At 39.1% G+C, this 17045-nt stretch overlaps 1 protein-coding gene across 2 annotated transcripts in view; it reads left to right on the forward strand.

Annotated features, from left to right (window-relative positions):
- The window catches only part of SLCO5A1 (solute carrier organic anion transporter family member 5A1), a 143396-nt gene that overhangs the window by 73173 nt on the left and 53178 nt on the right, over positions 1-17045 (forward strand). Inside the window, exon 5 of one of the 2 annotated variants that reach the window (XM_082721186.1) lies at positions 11735-11899. The exons of the other annotated variant lie outside the window; for it this stretch is intronic. Within the exon in view, the coding sequence (XP_082577312.1) occupies positions 11735-11899 (165 nt within the window). The remainder of the gene's footprint in view (positions 1-11734; positions 11900-17045) is intronic. 2 annotated transcript variants of the gene reach the window in all.

Genomic DNA, 17045 nt, shown 5'->3' on the forward strand with positions numbered 1-17045 from the left:
GCCTGGCAGAGAATTCCTGAAAAAGAAAGCAGTTCCTTTATTTTCAGTGCAAACTGTGAGGTTACTCATCAACTCATCAGAGTAGTATCTACTTAGAAAATTATATATGAAAATATTCACTCGTGCTAGATTTCAGCAAGCGAATAGTACTTGGCCAGCAACTATAAATGATGTATTTGGGGCCTCGACAGCTGCTGTTTCTGTCCCCTGCCTGTAGGTAAGTGGCTCAGGGGCTTCATGTGCAGGGGCAGAGGTGACTGTGGTGTGCAAGACCATCTGGCTCCTTTTGTTCTTTTATTGGCAAGCAGGGAATGCCATTTGCCAGTGTGTCCTGGAGGGGAGAGGAAAATTGCAACACTTTTATGGAGAATTGTGAGTAGGGAGTACAGGGGATGGTCATTAGTTTCAAAGAGAATGAGCAGATAATGGGGACACTTGGGCTGTGTACAAATAAGATAAAAAATATTAGGGGTGGAAGGACAAATTAAATGCTTTTAGAAAGTAGTTCCAGAAGAAGGGAATCAAGGAGTTTTATGTAGAGGACTTAAAGGACGTGGCTCTGTAATTTATACCCACAGCATTTTAATTTAGGGGGTGATGGAATCATGATGGAATCACGACATGAAAGGAGGATTTATTACTTGCATTTCCCAAGAGAAGGGGGCACACAGGACTGCAAGGGAAACACCAGGTTTTGATCAGGAAACAAAAGACAAGAGTGAGGGTAGAGCCAAGGCCAGACCCCTGTGGGGGTTTCCATAGGAAAGAAAAGGGGCAGAGTCAACAGTTTATAACTGGCTTGTCTGTGTCATTTCGGTGGGCTTTGGGCTGTGGGGGTGGTCTGGTTGCGTGGTACCTGGCCCTGGGTGATGTAGGATGGGGTCGACACTGGTGGGTGGGTAAGAGCACAGTAAAGAGGTGGTTGGGACTGTATACTCAGGACCAGATAGTCCATGTAAAAAATGAGCTCCCAGCTGACCCAAGCTATCTCTAAAACTTGGTAGTCTAGTCTCTTCCCAGCCAGCAAGATTTTTAAGAGTCAAAACATTATAAAATACTGAAAAATGAAAAAGTAGGATTAATATAAAAGCTTATATGTTACAGCCAAAGCATACACTCACCTGGCCTGACTCCACTACTATTATCGTATAGTCTTATCCCCACCTTTCTTTATGCCACGTTCCTTCTCCCCACCTTCCGGGGGGCTTTTCTGGAGCTCTCCAGGCTGAGGCTTTGGGTCCCACCCATGTACTTTGAAAAGCACTCTGTATTTTGGCACATATCTTATTATTTTATAATCCCAACTTTTCTATAACAATGACCCCCCACTCTGGTGTTCCCGTTTTTTACTCTTGGTCACTTTGTTTGTGCCTAGGGTGAATTCTATGTCTTGTTTGACTTAGTCTGTTTAAGCTGTCAAGATCTGTTTCTTCAGTTGATACTTTCCTGAAGTTTTACTTTCATTTAGGAAATCCGTGTCATCTAAGATGTTTGGGAAAGGATTAGACTGTTCTCCCCAAGTCCTTCCTTTTTTTTTTTTTTTTTAACCCTCAAAACTTTATTTATTTATATGAGAGAGGGAGGAGGGTAGAGAGAAAGGGAGATAGAGAGTCCTTAAACACACTCCACGCTAAGTGTGTAGCCAGATGTGGGCTCGATCTCACGACCCTGAGATCATGACCTGAAGAGAAACCAAGAGTCTGATGCTTAACCCACTGCGCCCCCCTCCCAATGGCCCTCCCAAATCCTTCTAATTATTCATAGATGACTGACAGTATCTATCTTAAGAAAATGTCTCTCTTTCTTTGTTTTTCTCTTTCACACATATCTTTATTGAGCAACAGCTATGGGACAAAGAACTGGGAGGTAGAAAGGAAAATTGACATAATAAAATAGAAGTCTTTAAATGGAGGTATGTACATTCTAAGGAAGATTGAAGAAAGAGGAGGAAGGAATTTCCTACGTTAGCTGAGTCAGGGAGACTTATCTTGGAAGTTGACATATTGTTGCATTCTTTTAAAAATTACAGAGTGTTTTGGTTTTTTTAAGAATATAAAAAAATAAATGTTTGTTGTAGAAAATTTAGAAAGTACATAAGGATATAAAGAATAAAATAAAAGTCCATTCCAACAGCATTCCTGAACACAGAAGCTTACATTATTTTTTTAACAGAAAGTATGCTTTGAAACTAGGTAGATGTTGCGCACCGTTGTGATTGCACACTATTGTGAAGGTACTGAATGCCCCTGAATTGTTCATCTTAAAATAATTTTATGTTATGTAAATTTGACCTCAACAAATTATTTTTAAAAAGATATTTACTTTACTTGAATTTAGACATAAGGAAAATAAACTGAATAGGCTATAATCTTCAGATAAATCTTTTTTTTCCACAAGAAGAAATATTATGTTCAAAAATTTCTACATCAGAAAAATTATGAAAGGTATTAAGAGCGGTCAGTATGTTTATTTGGCATTTTTAAAAAAGATTTTATTTATTTATTTGACAGACAGAGATCACAAGTAGGCAGAGAGGCAGGCAGAGAGAGAGGAGGAGGCAGGCTCCCTGCTGAGCAGAAAGCCCAATGTGGGGTTTGATCCCAGGACCCCGAGATCATGACCTGAGCTGAAGGCAGAGGCTTTAACCCACTGAGCCACCCAGGCACCCCCTTATTTGGCATTTAATTTTTATCATGTATATCTGGAAATATTGTTAGTTTCTAGGTAATAAAATTTAGTCAACAACTCGATAGTAAGAATAATTCATCTATTTTTTATAATAATAAAACCACCACTCCTCATCCCACCCCCAATTTAAATTTAAAAAATTGATGTCCAAAAGAACAAAATTGAAATCTATGTCTACTTCACAGAGGTCCTTCAAAAGAACATTAGAGAAAAAAGCTGGTGTAGAAGTAGAATGTCAGCAGGCAAAAACAAACACCACAACACATCACAGAGAAGGAATGTCCCTGCAACCAAAAAAAATCAGAAAATAGGGGCACTGGGTGGCTCAGTGGGTTAAGCCTCTGTCTTCGGGTCAGGTCATGATCTCAGGGTCCTGGGATCGAGCCCCACATTGGGCTTTCTGCTCAGCAGGGAGTTTGCTTCCCCTTCTCTCTGTCTGCCTCTCTGCCTACTTGTGATCTCTCTCTCTCTGTGTCAAATAAATAAATAAAATCTTTAAAAAAAAGATCAGAAATAAGTAGAAGGCTTAAAAATATACTAAAAAAATCCATAGATAGATATTATCATTCATAATTGTGACTTTGAATCTTAAAGAGAATGGCAAATTATGCTATAAATTTTCTAGTAATACCAGTTAACACAAACAAAATGCTTAAAGTTTTGTTGCTTTAAGAGGCAATTGCCCAGTTATCTGAAAAATTCAAGCATTCCAAACACCTCTTTTCCCCAGATATGCTGGAAATATTGTGTATTTCCTCCTTCTCTGGTTAGTATTTTATTATTCCTTTAATGGAATTTTTGGTTTATAATCTGATCTAAATCTTTTTAGGATTCTTTAGCTCCAGAAAGCCATATTTTAAAAAGGATTATCTATTTGGTCCTTCACATTTTTATGTGGTCTTGTTAAGCCCACCATTATATGCCCTGCCCTTTATCTTATGACTTACACTTTCTTAATAAATAATTAACTACCCAGGAGGAAATTAGGCATCTTTGGAATAGATTTCATTTTCTCACATGTATATGGATATTGTTTTAGTATGAATTGTTGCTTTGATGTTATAATGAATGTTAATAAACACATTCTAGATATATATATATATATATATATATATATATATTTAAAGATTTTTTAAAGATTTTTAAAATTTTTATTTATTTGACAGAGAGATCACAAGTAGGCAGAGAAGCAGGCAGAGAGAGGGTGGGGGGAGGCAGGCTCCCAACTGAGCAGAAAGCCCAATGTGGGGCTTGGTCCCAGGACCCTGAGATCATGACCTGACCCGAAGACAGAGGCTTAACCCACTGAGCCACCCAGGCACCCCCAGATATATTTTTTGAGTGCCTGCAAAATGCCAGGTGTATGCTGGGAGCTGAAGTTATACAGATTTACCAAGTCCTGCTTTCATAGCATTTACACTCTCTTGGAAGAAACAAACAGGTAAACACATGCAGCTATTGAAGGCTTGATGAGTAGCAGTATGAACAGCATGCTGTGGGAGCACAGAGGAGAAGCACCTGTCTGTTTGAAGGGGCTGTCTCTTACAGAGTCCATGGATGAGCTTGACATTTGCTGAGCAGACTTGCAGGGGAATATAGTAAATAGTAGAGAGAAGAAAGATCATGGCCATGTCAGGAGCTTCTGGTCATGTCAGGACTTCAGAACTGAAAGGGTGGACAGCAACCCTGCCTGGAGGGCCTTCCGAGTGAGGCCAAGTTCTGGGCAGCTTGCCCTTCCCATTTTCTTGCGCATTCGCTCTGCTGGCATATCTTTTTCAAGCATATCATTATGTAAAAAAATCTGTTTCAGTAGTTTAAGACAACAAAAAGGCATGACAGGAGCTTTCAGTTTGTAAAGGACAAAAGCAAGTTGAAGCCTCCTGAGATACTGGGGTTCTAGCATGAGGCTCTCTTGCGGGGCCCCCAGCAGCTTTGGGAATGTGTTCCTTGCTTTGGACCCACAGCTACTCTGGATACTCAACTGCAGGCTGATGTTCAGTTCCTTTTCCTTACTTATGTTCTCACTCAGATCTTCATACGCACAGCCTAATTCACTGCGTGGCAGGGACCAATGGTATAGGGCACGAAGTAAAGGGCTTGGCCAGTCTCTGTTCAGCATGGTGTCCCAGACCTCGTAGGGCTGCAGGGCTGCCTTCTGGAAGCACCTTTGAGTCCAGCCTCCTTTCCTGCTACAATCAGCTCGCTTCGAGGTATCAGGTCATATGCTCTAAACCTTACTACATCGGCATAAGGAGCCACTGAAAAGGGGACACGCAGACCTTTCTTCAGAATGGGATCCATTATATACCAGACTAAATGTATTACCAATGTGCTTCTCCCTTTGCCCTATTCTCAAAGATGACTGCCACCTTTCAGGTTCTATGAGGCCCAGGCTTACTTAAAGCTTTACTCTTCGAAACAGAAAGTTTATTCGAAATAGATCCTTCAAGTTGTAGAGACTTTTTAAAGAATGAGCATAAAACACTCACATATACTGGAGCACGCTTACCTGATGGGCAGAAACTTACCCCCATATCCATACCTGCTGCCTCCTCTTAGGCTATCAGCTACAAGGCATTGGAGAATGAAAAACTCTGGTCTCTGCCCTTACTGAGACTGTCCTTAATCAGCTTCCATGGGAAGCCAGTCATACGGCACATCTCAGATTTTCTGAAACTTTGACTCAAGGTTTGCAAGATCAAGTGGAGGAGGCAGGGGGACGACATCAAATTTATTGTACCGTAGCCCTGTTATGATGGGTGTGCAACTCACCATCTGGTCTGGTGGCAGTGCCGGCTGTCTTGGGTTACCAGCCCTGCCGTGGTTGTGCACGTGGGAAAGAGTAAGGGATCTGCCAGTGACAGCAACACTTTTTTTTTTTTTTTAAAAGCTTTTACATTCCAGCTAGCCAACATACAGTGCATTATTAGTTTCAGGCATACAACCCAGTGATGCAACACTTACATACAACACTTACGTATACCACTTACATACAACACATATGCACAACATACAACTTGCTCATCACAAGTGCACTCCTTAAGTAATACCTCTTTTAAAAGTGATTTCTATGTGTAGTCTATCTCTTATATTACATTCTATTGAATTTTGATACTTTTCATTGAATTCTATTCCCACTTTAATAATGTTTAAGGCATTTCTGGTTTTAAGGTCAATTTGCCCTTATCATTGAATTTGTAAGATTTCATAGCATTAAATGAGAAAAAAATGATGTTAGTTACCATTATTTTAGCTCTCCTTCATGAGGCTTTTTCCTGTATTTTTGATTTTACAATGACAGTTATAAATGGCATGAAGAAATTTATCTAAAATATATTCTGCAGCATAAACATTAGGTATTGGATGGCAAATGTATGGATTCAGCTTAGATTTTTTGTGTGTGTGTGATTTTTCTTGCGTTTTTGAAATTATTTTGAATTTACATAAAAGCCACAAAAAGAGTGCACAGAGCTATGTGTGTCCTATATTCAGTTCTCCAGTTGTTAACGTTTCTGACCCATCTGAGAAGTTGCAGACGTGGTACTCTACTGCCCTGTCTTCTTCAGTGTGTGTTTCGTAAGTGCAAGGACATTGTTCTATGTGACCACAGGGCAGCCATCAAAACCCGGAAATTAACATTGATCCAGTGCTACCACCTAGACCGCAAGCCCTATTCAAACTTCATCAGTGATTTCAACAATGCCCTTTAAGTCCAAATTCAATTCACAGATCACATATTGTGTTTCTTTGGGGTGTATTTTAGTCTTCTTCAATCTGAATTAGTTTCTCATTATTTCCTTATTTTTATGACCTTGATCTTTTTAAAAAGTATAAGCTGATAACATTATAGAATGTCCTGTCCCTCAGTTTGGGTTTAATAGTGTCACCTCTTGATGGATGTCCTTGGTGGGCATACCACTGAAGCCATGCTCTGCTCCACTACCTTGTACCAGAAACTATGTAGCACTACTGTTCCTGTGAACTTTGATCTCTTAGAGAAGATTGTATCTACCAGGTTTCTGTACTCTAAAGTTAATAAATATTTTGCAGTTCTCAATCAATAAGCAATTTGTAGGTATTCTGTGGGGAAGTACTTTGAAGCTATCTAAATCCTGTTGATTCTCATTCGTGGTAGTTGTGTTCTATAAAGTCATGTGAACATTGAGTTGGCGAACACGGAGGCATTGCTCTAGGAGAAACACGGGGCTGGATTCCTGTCACAATATAATCATCAGCCAATCAATACATAATCTTGTTTCATGTATGTTTCTCTTCAAAGATACCTTACTCAACATATATTGTTGATTCATTAACATTGAATCCACCACCAACAGCAGTATAACTCATGCCCGAAGGGAGTGTATTTAACACATGCATTTTCTCTACGTGGCACATCACAGCCTCTTAGGAATGCTAGACAGCATTTCAGCACTATGTCTGGGGGCATTTGAAACAGGGAAATCACCAAAAACACAAAAATGCTAAAAATTTGACACTATCTTATGAAAAGGACACTTGCTTGCAGCATGAGAGCTCACCCAGGAAGACAGAGGGAGAGGCCTCATGCAGTCTTTGCCAAGAAAGTGTGTGTCCAAATTTTTTTTGCCACGTGGTGCATGTCCTTGAATGGCCACCCCCGAGAGTTTTGATTTGGGGGTTACACATAAATTATAGTGAGTGGGAAAATTTGAAAATACTAGATCTGTAAATAATGAAGATTGACTTATCTTGTTTCTGTTAAACTTTCACTAACCACTTTTAGCATCCATTGACCTTAAACTGCTTCATATTTGACTATTTGGGATCCTTCGAACTCTCTTTGGTGTCCTTCCGACATGTCCCCGTCATTCTCTGAGCACTTTACTTTCTTGTTCAACAAGATTTTCCAGGCTCGTCTTGTATTTTCTGTCTCAGCTCTGAAGGTAGACATTTCTCCAAGGAGCTCTCCGTTGAGTGGAAAATGACCCTTAGAAACCACACACTGGGTGTTAGGTGTACTCTTTGCTACTAAGGTGTTACAACTTCTAAGCCATGTAGTAGACAGAATAAGGAAATATGTGTGTGTACACACATTCACACACATGTATCTATCATCTTTATCTATCTATCGTCTATAATTATATCTATCAGTCATCTTCTATCTATCCATCGGTCTATCTGTCCATCTGTCCCATGACTTCATATACCATTACCTTCCGTTCCAATCTGATACCCAACTATCCCTTGTCCATATTTGTAAACTCCCTTCTCTGGTCATTAGAAGGCTGACTGCCATTAATCTTAATGGACTGACTTACTCACTCTTCTTGTATTTAAACAAGCTCTCAGCCCCACCAGCTGAAGACCCAAGTCTGTATATCTGGCTCTTTGTTCCTGCAGGGCATGTATGCTTAAGATTTAGCTCCAACAAAGGGAAGGAGGAAGGTGGAAGAAAGGAGGAAGCTAACTTAAAGTTGAATTTCACCTTTTGCTAAATTCTTCTTAAATAACACTAGGTTTTTTTGGATTTTGTTTTATTTATTTATGAAAGAGAAGAACAAATATGACATATATTTTTAGTTAGCATTGAAATTAGAGGCCTATTTTAGCACACGAAATTGGTATAAGAGAAAAATCAGTTTTCTATAACAAGTATCTTTTTTTTTAAAGTTTATTTATTTAAGTAATCTCTACACCCAATGTGCGACTGGAACTCATGACCCTGAGGTCAAAAGTTACATGCCTTTCCACTCTTCTGACTGAGCTATCCAGGTGCCCCTAAAACTAGTATCTTTTAAAACATTTATTTAATACATATGTTATCTTCTTGGATTAAAAAAAATTGTTGTATAATTTCACCAGATGTTTTAGATTCAACAATATTTAGATAGACTTAATTTGAGTCTCCAAATGTTGATAAAAGATCTTCTAATTTTTTAATTTTTAAATCTTATTTATTTATTTAATATTTTATTTTATTTTTTTAAGTAGGCTCCACACTGTGGAGCTTGAACTCCTGACCGCAAAATTAAGAGTTCCATGCTCTATCGACTGAGCCAGCCAGGCACTGCTCTCATTTTTAAATCTTAGATATGACCTTCTGATTTGCATATTTACAAGAGAATATTAGGTAATTTTATGAAGTACTTGAATTATATATTTTTTCTGGTGTGTTTTTCCATGTTAAAAAATGAAGTATGCGTCTTAATTTTTATTTTAAATGTTCATTTAAGCTTTAATGATTAAATTAAAATATAGAACATTAGGGGCGCCTGGGTGGCTCAGTGGGTTAAGCCGCTGCCTTCGGCTCAGGTCATGATCTCGGGGTCCTGGGATCGAGTCCCGCATCGGGCTCTCTCTGCTCGTCAGGGAGCCTGCTTCCTCCTCTCTCTCTATCTGCCTCTCTGCCCACTTGTGATTTCTCTCTGTCAAATAAATAAATAAAATCTTTAAAAAAAAATATAGAACATTAATGTTAATTTGCATTTTAAAATGATAGCAAATAGTCTTGACTTCCTAAGTTTTAAATTCTGGTGAATAGGCTATAAATTATAGCTTTAGTAACAAGTTTTGCTTAATTTTTATGAATTGATTTTACTATGTTGTAGCATAAGGTGATAGCTTTTTTTTTTTTTTTTTAAGAATATTTATTTTAGAGAGGGAGAGAAAGAGTACACACTCAAGCAGGGAGAGGGGCAAACGGAGAGGGAGAAGGAGAATCTTTAAAAATTTTTTTAAGGATTTTGTTTATTTATTTGACAGAAATCACAAGTAGGCAGAGAGGCAGGCAGAGAGAGAGAGGGAAGCGGGGGAAGCAGGCTCCCCACCGAGAGAGCCATACCTGGAGCCAGACCCTGAGATCATGACCCGAGCCAAAGGCATAGGCTTTAACCCATAGGCTCCCATGCGCCCTGGGAGGAGAATCTCAAACAGAGTCCCCGCTGAGCCTGGAGCTCGATGTGCGGCTCAATCTCACGACCCCCGAGGTCATGACCTAAGTCAAAAATCAAGAGGGGAATGCTTGACTGACTGAGCCACACAGTCACCCTAGAGAATAACCATTTTGATAACTGCAATGACTGTACAGAAATAATGCAGCTTATCTCTTTCCGTGATACATTCCAAGATATATAAAGATCACATAAATGTTGAGGGAACAGAAGGCAAGCTGAGGGTAAAGCGGAAGCCGATACTCCGCGAACCACACCCCCAACCATGGGATATTCCTCAGGCACTCCTGGCTGCCCTAAAGGAAATACAGTTAACTTGTAGAGATCACAATCCTGCAAGACCCGAGTCTCCCTCAGTTTATAAATGTCCTAGTGATTTATAAGGAAGAAGCTTTCTTATCATTAGCCTAACTTCCAGAGACAACTCTGTTTCTGAAGAACTAACATCATCTTCCCCTCCATAAAACTGAGGGAGGCTGAGGCAGAGGGAAATGTAAATAAAGTTGAATTTCTTTTAAACCCATAAAGCTCATTGGCAAGGACAGGTGATAGGAGGAGCGTGACATTCCTCCAGGGAACTCCCAATGATCTTACTGTGAATGCCTTACTAAAAGGAAAAACAACCTTAACTTGAGAAATAGCAAAGCCTCTGGTATCCTGTGTGTCTTCTTTAATACATGAAAGTTCTTTCAAACTCTCCCTTTTCCTTATCTCCCCCAACCTCATAGTATATAATCAGCCACCCCTCACAATCCTCGGGCAGCAACTCTTTCTGCCCACGGGTCCATGCTTTAATAAACCACCATTTTGCACCAAAGACATCTCAAGAATCCTTTTTTGGTCATTGACTCTGGACTTCATCCCACTGAACCTCACCTGTATTCCAAAACTTCATCAATGTGAGTTAACTCACATTATAGACATGCAAAAATGCACAAGAATCTCCCTTTATTTCTCTTTCCCAATCTTATTTCCACTTACAGAATTTCTTGGTGTTGAATATATTGGGAAGTATATAGTCAACCACATATTAATATGTTGTTTTGGTTTGATTTTTACTTTGATATTATGTATATGTATATGTATATATATTTATATACTCATGTATATGTATATTTCTGCAGCAGCTTGCTTTGTTCATTTATAAAAATATTTCTTGGAGTTCCTTTTATGCCAGCACATAGAGCTCTGTATTGTTCTTAGCTACTGCATAGTATTTTATTATGGGGATGTGCCATAATTTATTTAAACATTTTCCAGTGATGGACATCTAGTCTTTTTCCTTAAATTTTTGCCATTGTAAATAATGCTGAAATGAAGATACCTAGGCATACATCTTGAAACATATCTATATGTCAAGTTCTGTAAAATAAATGCAAAGACTTGAAGACAAGACTTTTCTCTCTTCCTTGAGAGGCAGCTGGGACGGTCCTGAGCCCCCACCTCTAGGGTCTCCTCCTTTTGGAGAGCATTTCTTTTCCTTCTGCAGTCCAAAGTCCCTGGGAGTATCTGAGCTGGTGACCTGACCCGTAAGCCCTTTTAGCTGCATCATTTCCCGTTTCATACTGAGGCTGGAAGATCAAATGATCAGAATCATGTACAGTTCCCCTGCTGTGGCTGTCTTCAATGCGGGGTCAGGGCTATGACACTTCAGAAGTGCATTTTCCTAGGGAAATGCTAGTTGAATGACATGGAAACTATAATGTAGGACTGTATTGCAAGTTCTTTGCCCATTTAGTAGACTCTTGGGTTTTAACAAAGAATAACATTGTTTTAATCAATAAAAAATGTGAATAATTTATCTTCAGCAGTTTTTAGAACAGGAATCATAGATTGGATTATTTTTGTAAGGTTATTTGTGTATGGATATATATATTTTTTTACTCCTTTTAAAGTTTCTTCCTCCTCGTTGAAAAATTTTTAACAACCCCAAATCTGTTTAATCAAGGGGGTGATTTCTAATCAGACATCAGGTTGTTCTGGTTTTATTCTCTGTTCAATAAAGTCTTGAATATTGCTGAATGGCTATTTCCAGTTCATTTCAAAAACAATTCAATTTTATTTTCTTTTCCATCCCTTATTTATAACATTCGTTTGTCATTTTTGTCATTTTGTAGACCTACCAAGAGCAGCTGTCAGGATCTTAAGCAACATGACATTCCTTTTTGTGAGTTTGTCATACACAGCTGAGAGTGCCATTGTAACTGCTTTCATTACCTTCATTCCCAAGTTCATCGAGTCCCAGTTTGGTATCCCAGCTTCCAATGCCAGCATCTACACTGGTAAGGCACTGCCGTTAGGGCTCCTTGAAAACATGATCATTTCTGACCACTAAACTAAAATGCAATGAGTGAAGAGAAAGTTCCTTCTAACATCAAAGTGTTAAATAAATTCATTAACAGCTACCTGCTTCCCCTCACCCTCCCCCCCCCCCCCCCGCCGCCCCCGTTTTAGGAGGAGAAGGTCTTTGAATATTTTCTTGTTGACTTGGATTGTGTTACTGTGTGACATTTTTACCAACTGTTTTTTGGAAAGGAAGAACTTTGCATAATTATGTTTTTATGGTTCTCAGTTAAAAAGAAGGAAATAGGCAATGGCATTCAAATTTAGATCTGAATACATCTTTTTATGGTGGCGTGAGTTAAGTTAAAAAAGAATTGAAAGTTTTTAAGTGGATAATCTGAACTATAGATCAGGTGCATGGTATCAGGATTTCCCCTTCATGAATGTAAACAGATTTTTGATTGAATTAGAGAAGACGGTTGACTTTATAAAGGAAACCTGTGAATTTTGTTTTAGAAGATGTTTTAGGTCTGGGAAAATGATTTTTGGAGACTATGATATGGGTACCCATTGTATGTAGTACTCAAATCTTTTTTTCATAGTAAATTGGGTGTTTCAAAATGCAGGAGCCTTAATTCTCTGATATTGGGGGAATTTCCAGTGCATTATATCATTATATTTTGGATATATCCTTAGTGGTTTCAAAGATAGTCAAATGCCTGTATCTGCCCAAGGCTCAATTTATTAATAAAATATTACTTAAATAGTTAAGTGGAGATTGATGTTAACTTTTCTGATGACTCTGGCTCCTCACTTTATCTTCTACATCCACATTCAAACTTAGGAAGCTTGAATTGTCTGGAAATTAACAGACAAAGTTATATTATTATTATGAAAAGAGAAGTTGAGTTGAAATATTTGGGTAATCACTTTGTTCTCTCAATTCACTTTGCACGTAAAAAGACATACATTGGGGTTGTGGGTCCATGATCACAAATATTTTCGTAAAGAGTATACTGCTTTGGATTATTGTAATGGTCACCCAAATATATATTTTTCTCTGTTTATTTTTCAAAAATATATGTTTTCCTTATATTAAGGTAAAATTTACAAATTACTTAAAAGTTTGGTTGCCAGAAAATCTGAACGACACATTTCTAGTTTAATTCTTACACTAACCCTTTGTTTGAGTGACTATTCTTGGTCAGGGAAACCAAGAGTCGTCTTGTAGCTAGATATGAAGACACAGAGCTGATAGATGTAGTCTCAAGCATTTCCCTAACTAAGTTTCAGTATTAGTAAGTGCACTGTCAAGAAGAGTCATAGTCAAATAAATCTGGGACTTGCTGAGTTGAAATGTTACAGAGGTGTTTGCTGTAGGACTCTTCACAACCCTTACCATGCCAGTGTGCATTGTGAAGCTCCCAGACACAGGCTCAAGGTACTGTCTTTCCCAAACTGACTTGACTGTGAAATCCAGCTTTTGAATGGCATCTCTCTTCAGGAGAGATTTTCTTCAGGACACACATCAAGAACCACTGTTGTTCCATCCTGTGTGTCCCTATTCCAGCCAGACTAGGGAGCAGAGCTCTCTGGATCATCCCATCCCCTCCCCCCACCAAAGGCACCATTTTGACTAAGCAACAGTTGCTGGGGCTGTGGTACAGAACTGAGCTAGGTAGGACTTGAATCATATTGACTAAGGCCATCATTTAATTATGGTAGAGGCAGCAGCTAGACATAAGAATCCTTGTGGAAAAATAGAGCAAAACGTTCAGCTAGACTGGGGTGTTTGGACACGGAGTCCCACGGTGGTGTGGTCAAGGCAGTCGTCACTGAATATGGCCTCCTTGGCTAAGGGGGGTACAGGTTTGAATAAAATTAGCTCATGGAGTTTGTTCATTCTATGTTCCAACATCAGGATTAAAAAAAAAACAGCATCACACAGTGCCAATTCCATTCTGGTTTTGTCATTGTAGTTTTTTTTTTTTTTTTAACATTGTCAGTGTGATTTTTTTTAAAAAAGATTTTATTTATTTATTTGACAGAGAGAGATCACAAGTAGGCAGAGAGGCATAGAGGCAGGCAGAGAGAGAGAGAAAGGGAAGCAGGCCCCCTGCTGAGCAGAGAGCCCAATGCGGGACTTGATCCCAAGACCCCGAGATCATGACCTGAGCCGAAGGCAGCGGCTTAACCCACTGAGCTACTCAGGTGCCCAGAATAACAGATTTTATTAGGAAAAAAATATTTATTTAGCAAATACCTATTTATTTATTATCTACCTGTTTCTGAGCCACCCAGGCGCCCCTTGTCAGTGCAATTAAAAAAAAAAAAAAGATTTTATTTATTTATTTGAGAGAGAGAGAGAGAGCACAAGCACGGGGAGAGGCAGAGGGAGAGAGAGAAGCAGGCTCCCCGCAGAGCCTGATGTGGGACTCGATCCCAGGACTCTAGGATCATGACCTGAGCCGAAGACAGTGGCTTAACCAACTGAGCCACCCAGGCGCCCTGTCAGTGCAATTTTTATACTATGTTTGATAGTCTCCTGTGTTCTGATAAAATGCTTTTTTATTTCCAGCTCATACCTTTTCCTTTCTTTCCAAATAGATAAATAATAATCATCAAAGATATTCAGATTGATTAAGAGTAGAAGGTTGCCTGTCATATTACAGTAAAATGAACAAGGATGATAATCTCTTTGAAAGTTTGCTTTGATTTTTTAAAATTTTTATTAATTGAATCCTTCTTACCCTGTGAGCAGAGATTTGTATTTTTAATTTTTAGTTTAATTGAGTCTTTGGTTCTTTTTCTATGCATGTAAGTGACTTGGAGAATTAAGAAATTTATCTGAGCAAGAATTTTAATAAATTTTTTTTAAAAAGATTTATTTATTTAAGAGGGTGAGCACAAGCAGGGAGAGGGGCAAAGGGAGAGGGAGACAAGCAGACTCCCCGCTGACGCTGGCTGGATCCCAGGATCCCATGATCCTGAGATCATGACCTGAGCTGAAAAGAAATCAAGAGTCAGACACTTAACCGACTGAGCCACCCAGGTGCCCCAGAATTTTTTTTTTTAAAGATTTTTTTCTTTATTTTTCTGACAGAGATCACAAGTAGGCAGAGAGGCAGGCAGAGAGCGAGGGGGAAGCAGGCTCCCTGCAGAGCAGAGAGCCCGATGTGGGGCTCGATCCCAGGACCCTGAGATCATGACCTGAGCCGAAGGCAGAGGCTTAACCCACTGAGCCACCCAGGTGCCCCAGTGCCCCAGAATTTTAACATAGTTTTAATTTCTCATCTGACAAAATTTTTGAGTTAAAGTTGTTTTTTTTTTTTTTAAATTTAAAAGGATTATTTGAATAAGTACTTTGACCCTCCATAGCCATTTGCTTATACTGTGTCATATGATAGGGAGGAAGCTCCAGATGTATCAGAACACAGGCCTTTGCTCACTTTCTCTCCCAAAGCCCTTGAGCACCAGCTCTCACAGAGCTGTGCCCTGTGTGTGTGTGTGTGTGTGTGTGTGTGTGTTAGACTCAAACCAGAACCATAAGTTGTTTTACAGATCTGCCCATGTTTGTATCTATGTAATCGTAAATCCAAGTTCATGTTGCACCTTCCCATGTGTGGTATTTCTGCTAACCCACTTAGGGTCACATATGTTGACCAAAATGAACTATTTGAAGGTTAGTGTTTTGGAAAAGGCTGAAATGATGTCAAGAGCCCTGAAGGAGGAGGCCAAACAGCCTTGAATCCTGCTACTGCTGATTACTAGGTGTGTGACTTTTGGCAAGCCCTTTTACTTCTTACAGTTCAGCTAAAACTGAAGCTTACCTGTGTCATGAGGACAATAGCTCCCCTGTCTTTGTGTGTCAGTGTCATTGTGAGGATCCAGTGACGTAGTGAGTAGTGATTTGTTTTGAATCTTCCCTAACTTCAAATGGGCACAACAATATAAATTGAAAAACACAGCTTGATCATATATTATAGGAAAGGGAATTATCATTGAAGATGTTGCTCGTAGCCTCTTACATTTGAAGTCATGGTGCTTGAACAGGTCTGAGAATGAAACCTCTATGATAATAATGGTTATAAGAAAATAGCTGCTGGGGTGCCTGGGTGGCTCAATGGGTTAAGCTGCTGCCTTTGGCTCGGGTCATGGTCTCAGGGTCCTGGGATCGAGCCCCGCGTCAGGCTCTCTGCTCAGCGGGGAGCCTGCTTCCCTCTCTCTCTCTCTCTCTCTGCCTGCCTCTCTGCCTACTTGTGGTCTCTGTCTGTCAAATAAATAAAATCTTAAAAAAAAAAAAAAAAGAAAATAGCTGCTGACTTTACTGAGTGTTTACTAAGTAGAAGACCCTACCCATGCTCTTTCATTTGGACATGACTTAATCCATTAACCAATGGCTATGTAGTAGGTGTTCTTGATTATGCCCATTTTCCAGATGAGGAAACAAAAGTCTAGGGGCATGCAAATAGTTAGAGCCTGGTAGCTAGTATCTTGGAGTATATAAAAATCCCTATGTGATTTTTATTGAAATATTATTATAGGTCTGTGCTATTTTATTATTTCCAAGCAGTTAAATTTTTTTTTTTTTTTTTTACTATTTTGGAGAAACAGTATTCTAAGTTTCAACCTCCATCACACACACACACACACACACACACACACACACACACCACTGAACCATGGTCAAGAATACACCTTTGCTTTCTTGGGGTCCTGCCCTTGTGTGTATGGAATTATAAAGGGTTAGATGATAGTTTGTCTTGGGAGTTTGTCTTGGAGAATTCTATTTTGCTTTTCGTTGGAGAATAATCAAAATACTTATTTCTTTGGTAAGGGGATTAGGTTGGGATGTGATTTTTAAAAATGACTATCATTTTTAATGTTGTCTAATTAACCAAATATTTGCCATCTGTCTTTAGCTGCTGATTTGGGGGTTGTTTTTGATGAGGTTCAAAGCAGTCCCCCTGAACTCAGACTGCAGCCTCTGGGAGTCACCGCATACTTGGAAGCCAGAGAGACATGTACATGCTTTGATTTGCTCCATTCTTCTGCTTTTCTGTACCAGTTCTTTAATTTTATAAGAATAGTTTTTAAAAATACCTTTTTGTACTAATTTTGTAAATGTATACATAGATTTTTTTA

Source organism: Mustela nivalis (assembly GCF_964662115.1).
Source record: "Mustela nivalis genome assembly, chromosome: 2".
In the NCBI taxonomy this organism is placed as follows: Eukaryota; Metazoa; Chordata; class Mammalia; order Carnivora; family Mustelidae; genus Mustela; species Mustela nivalis.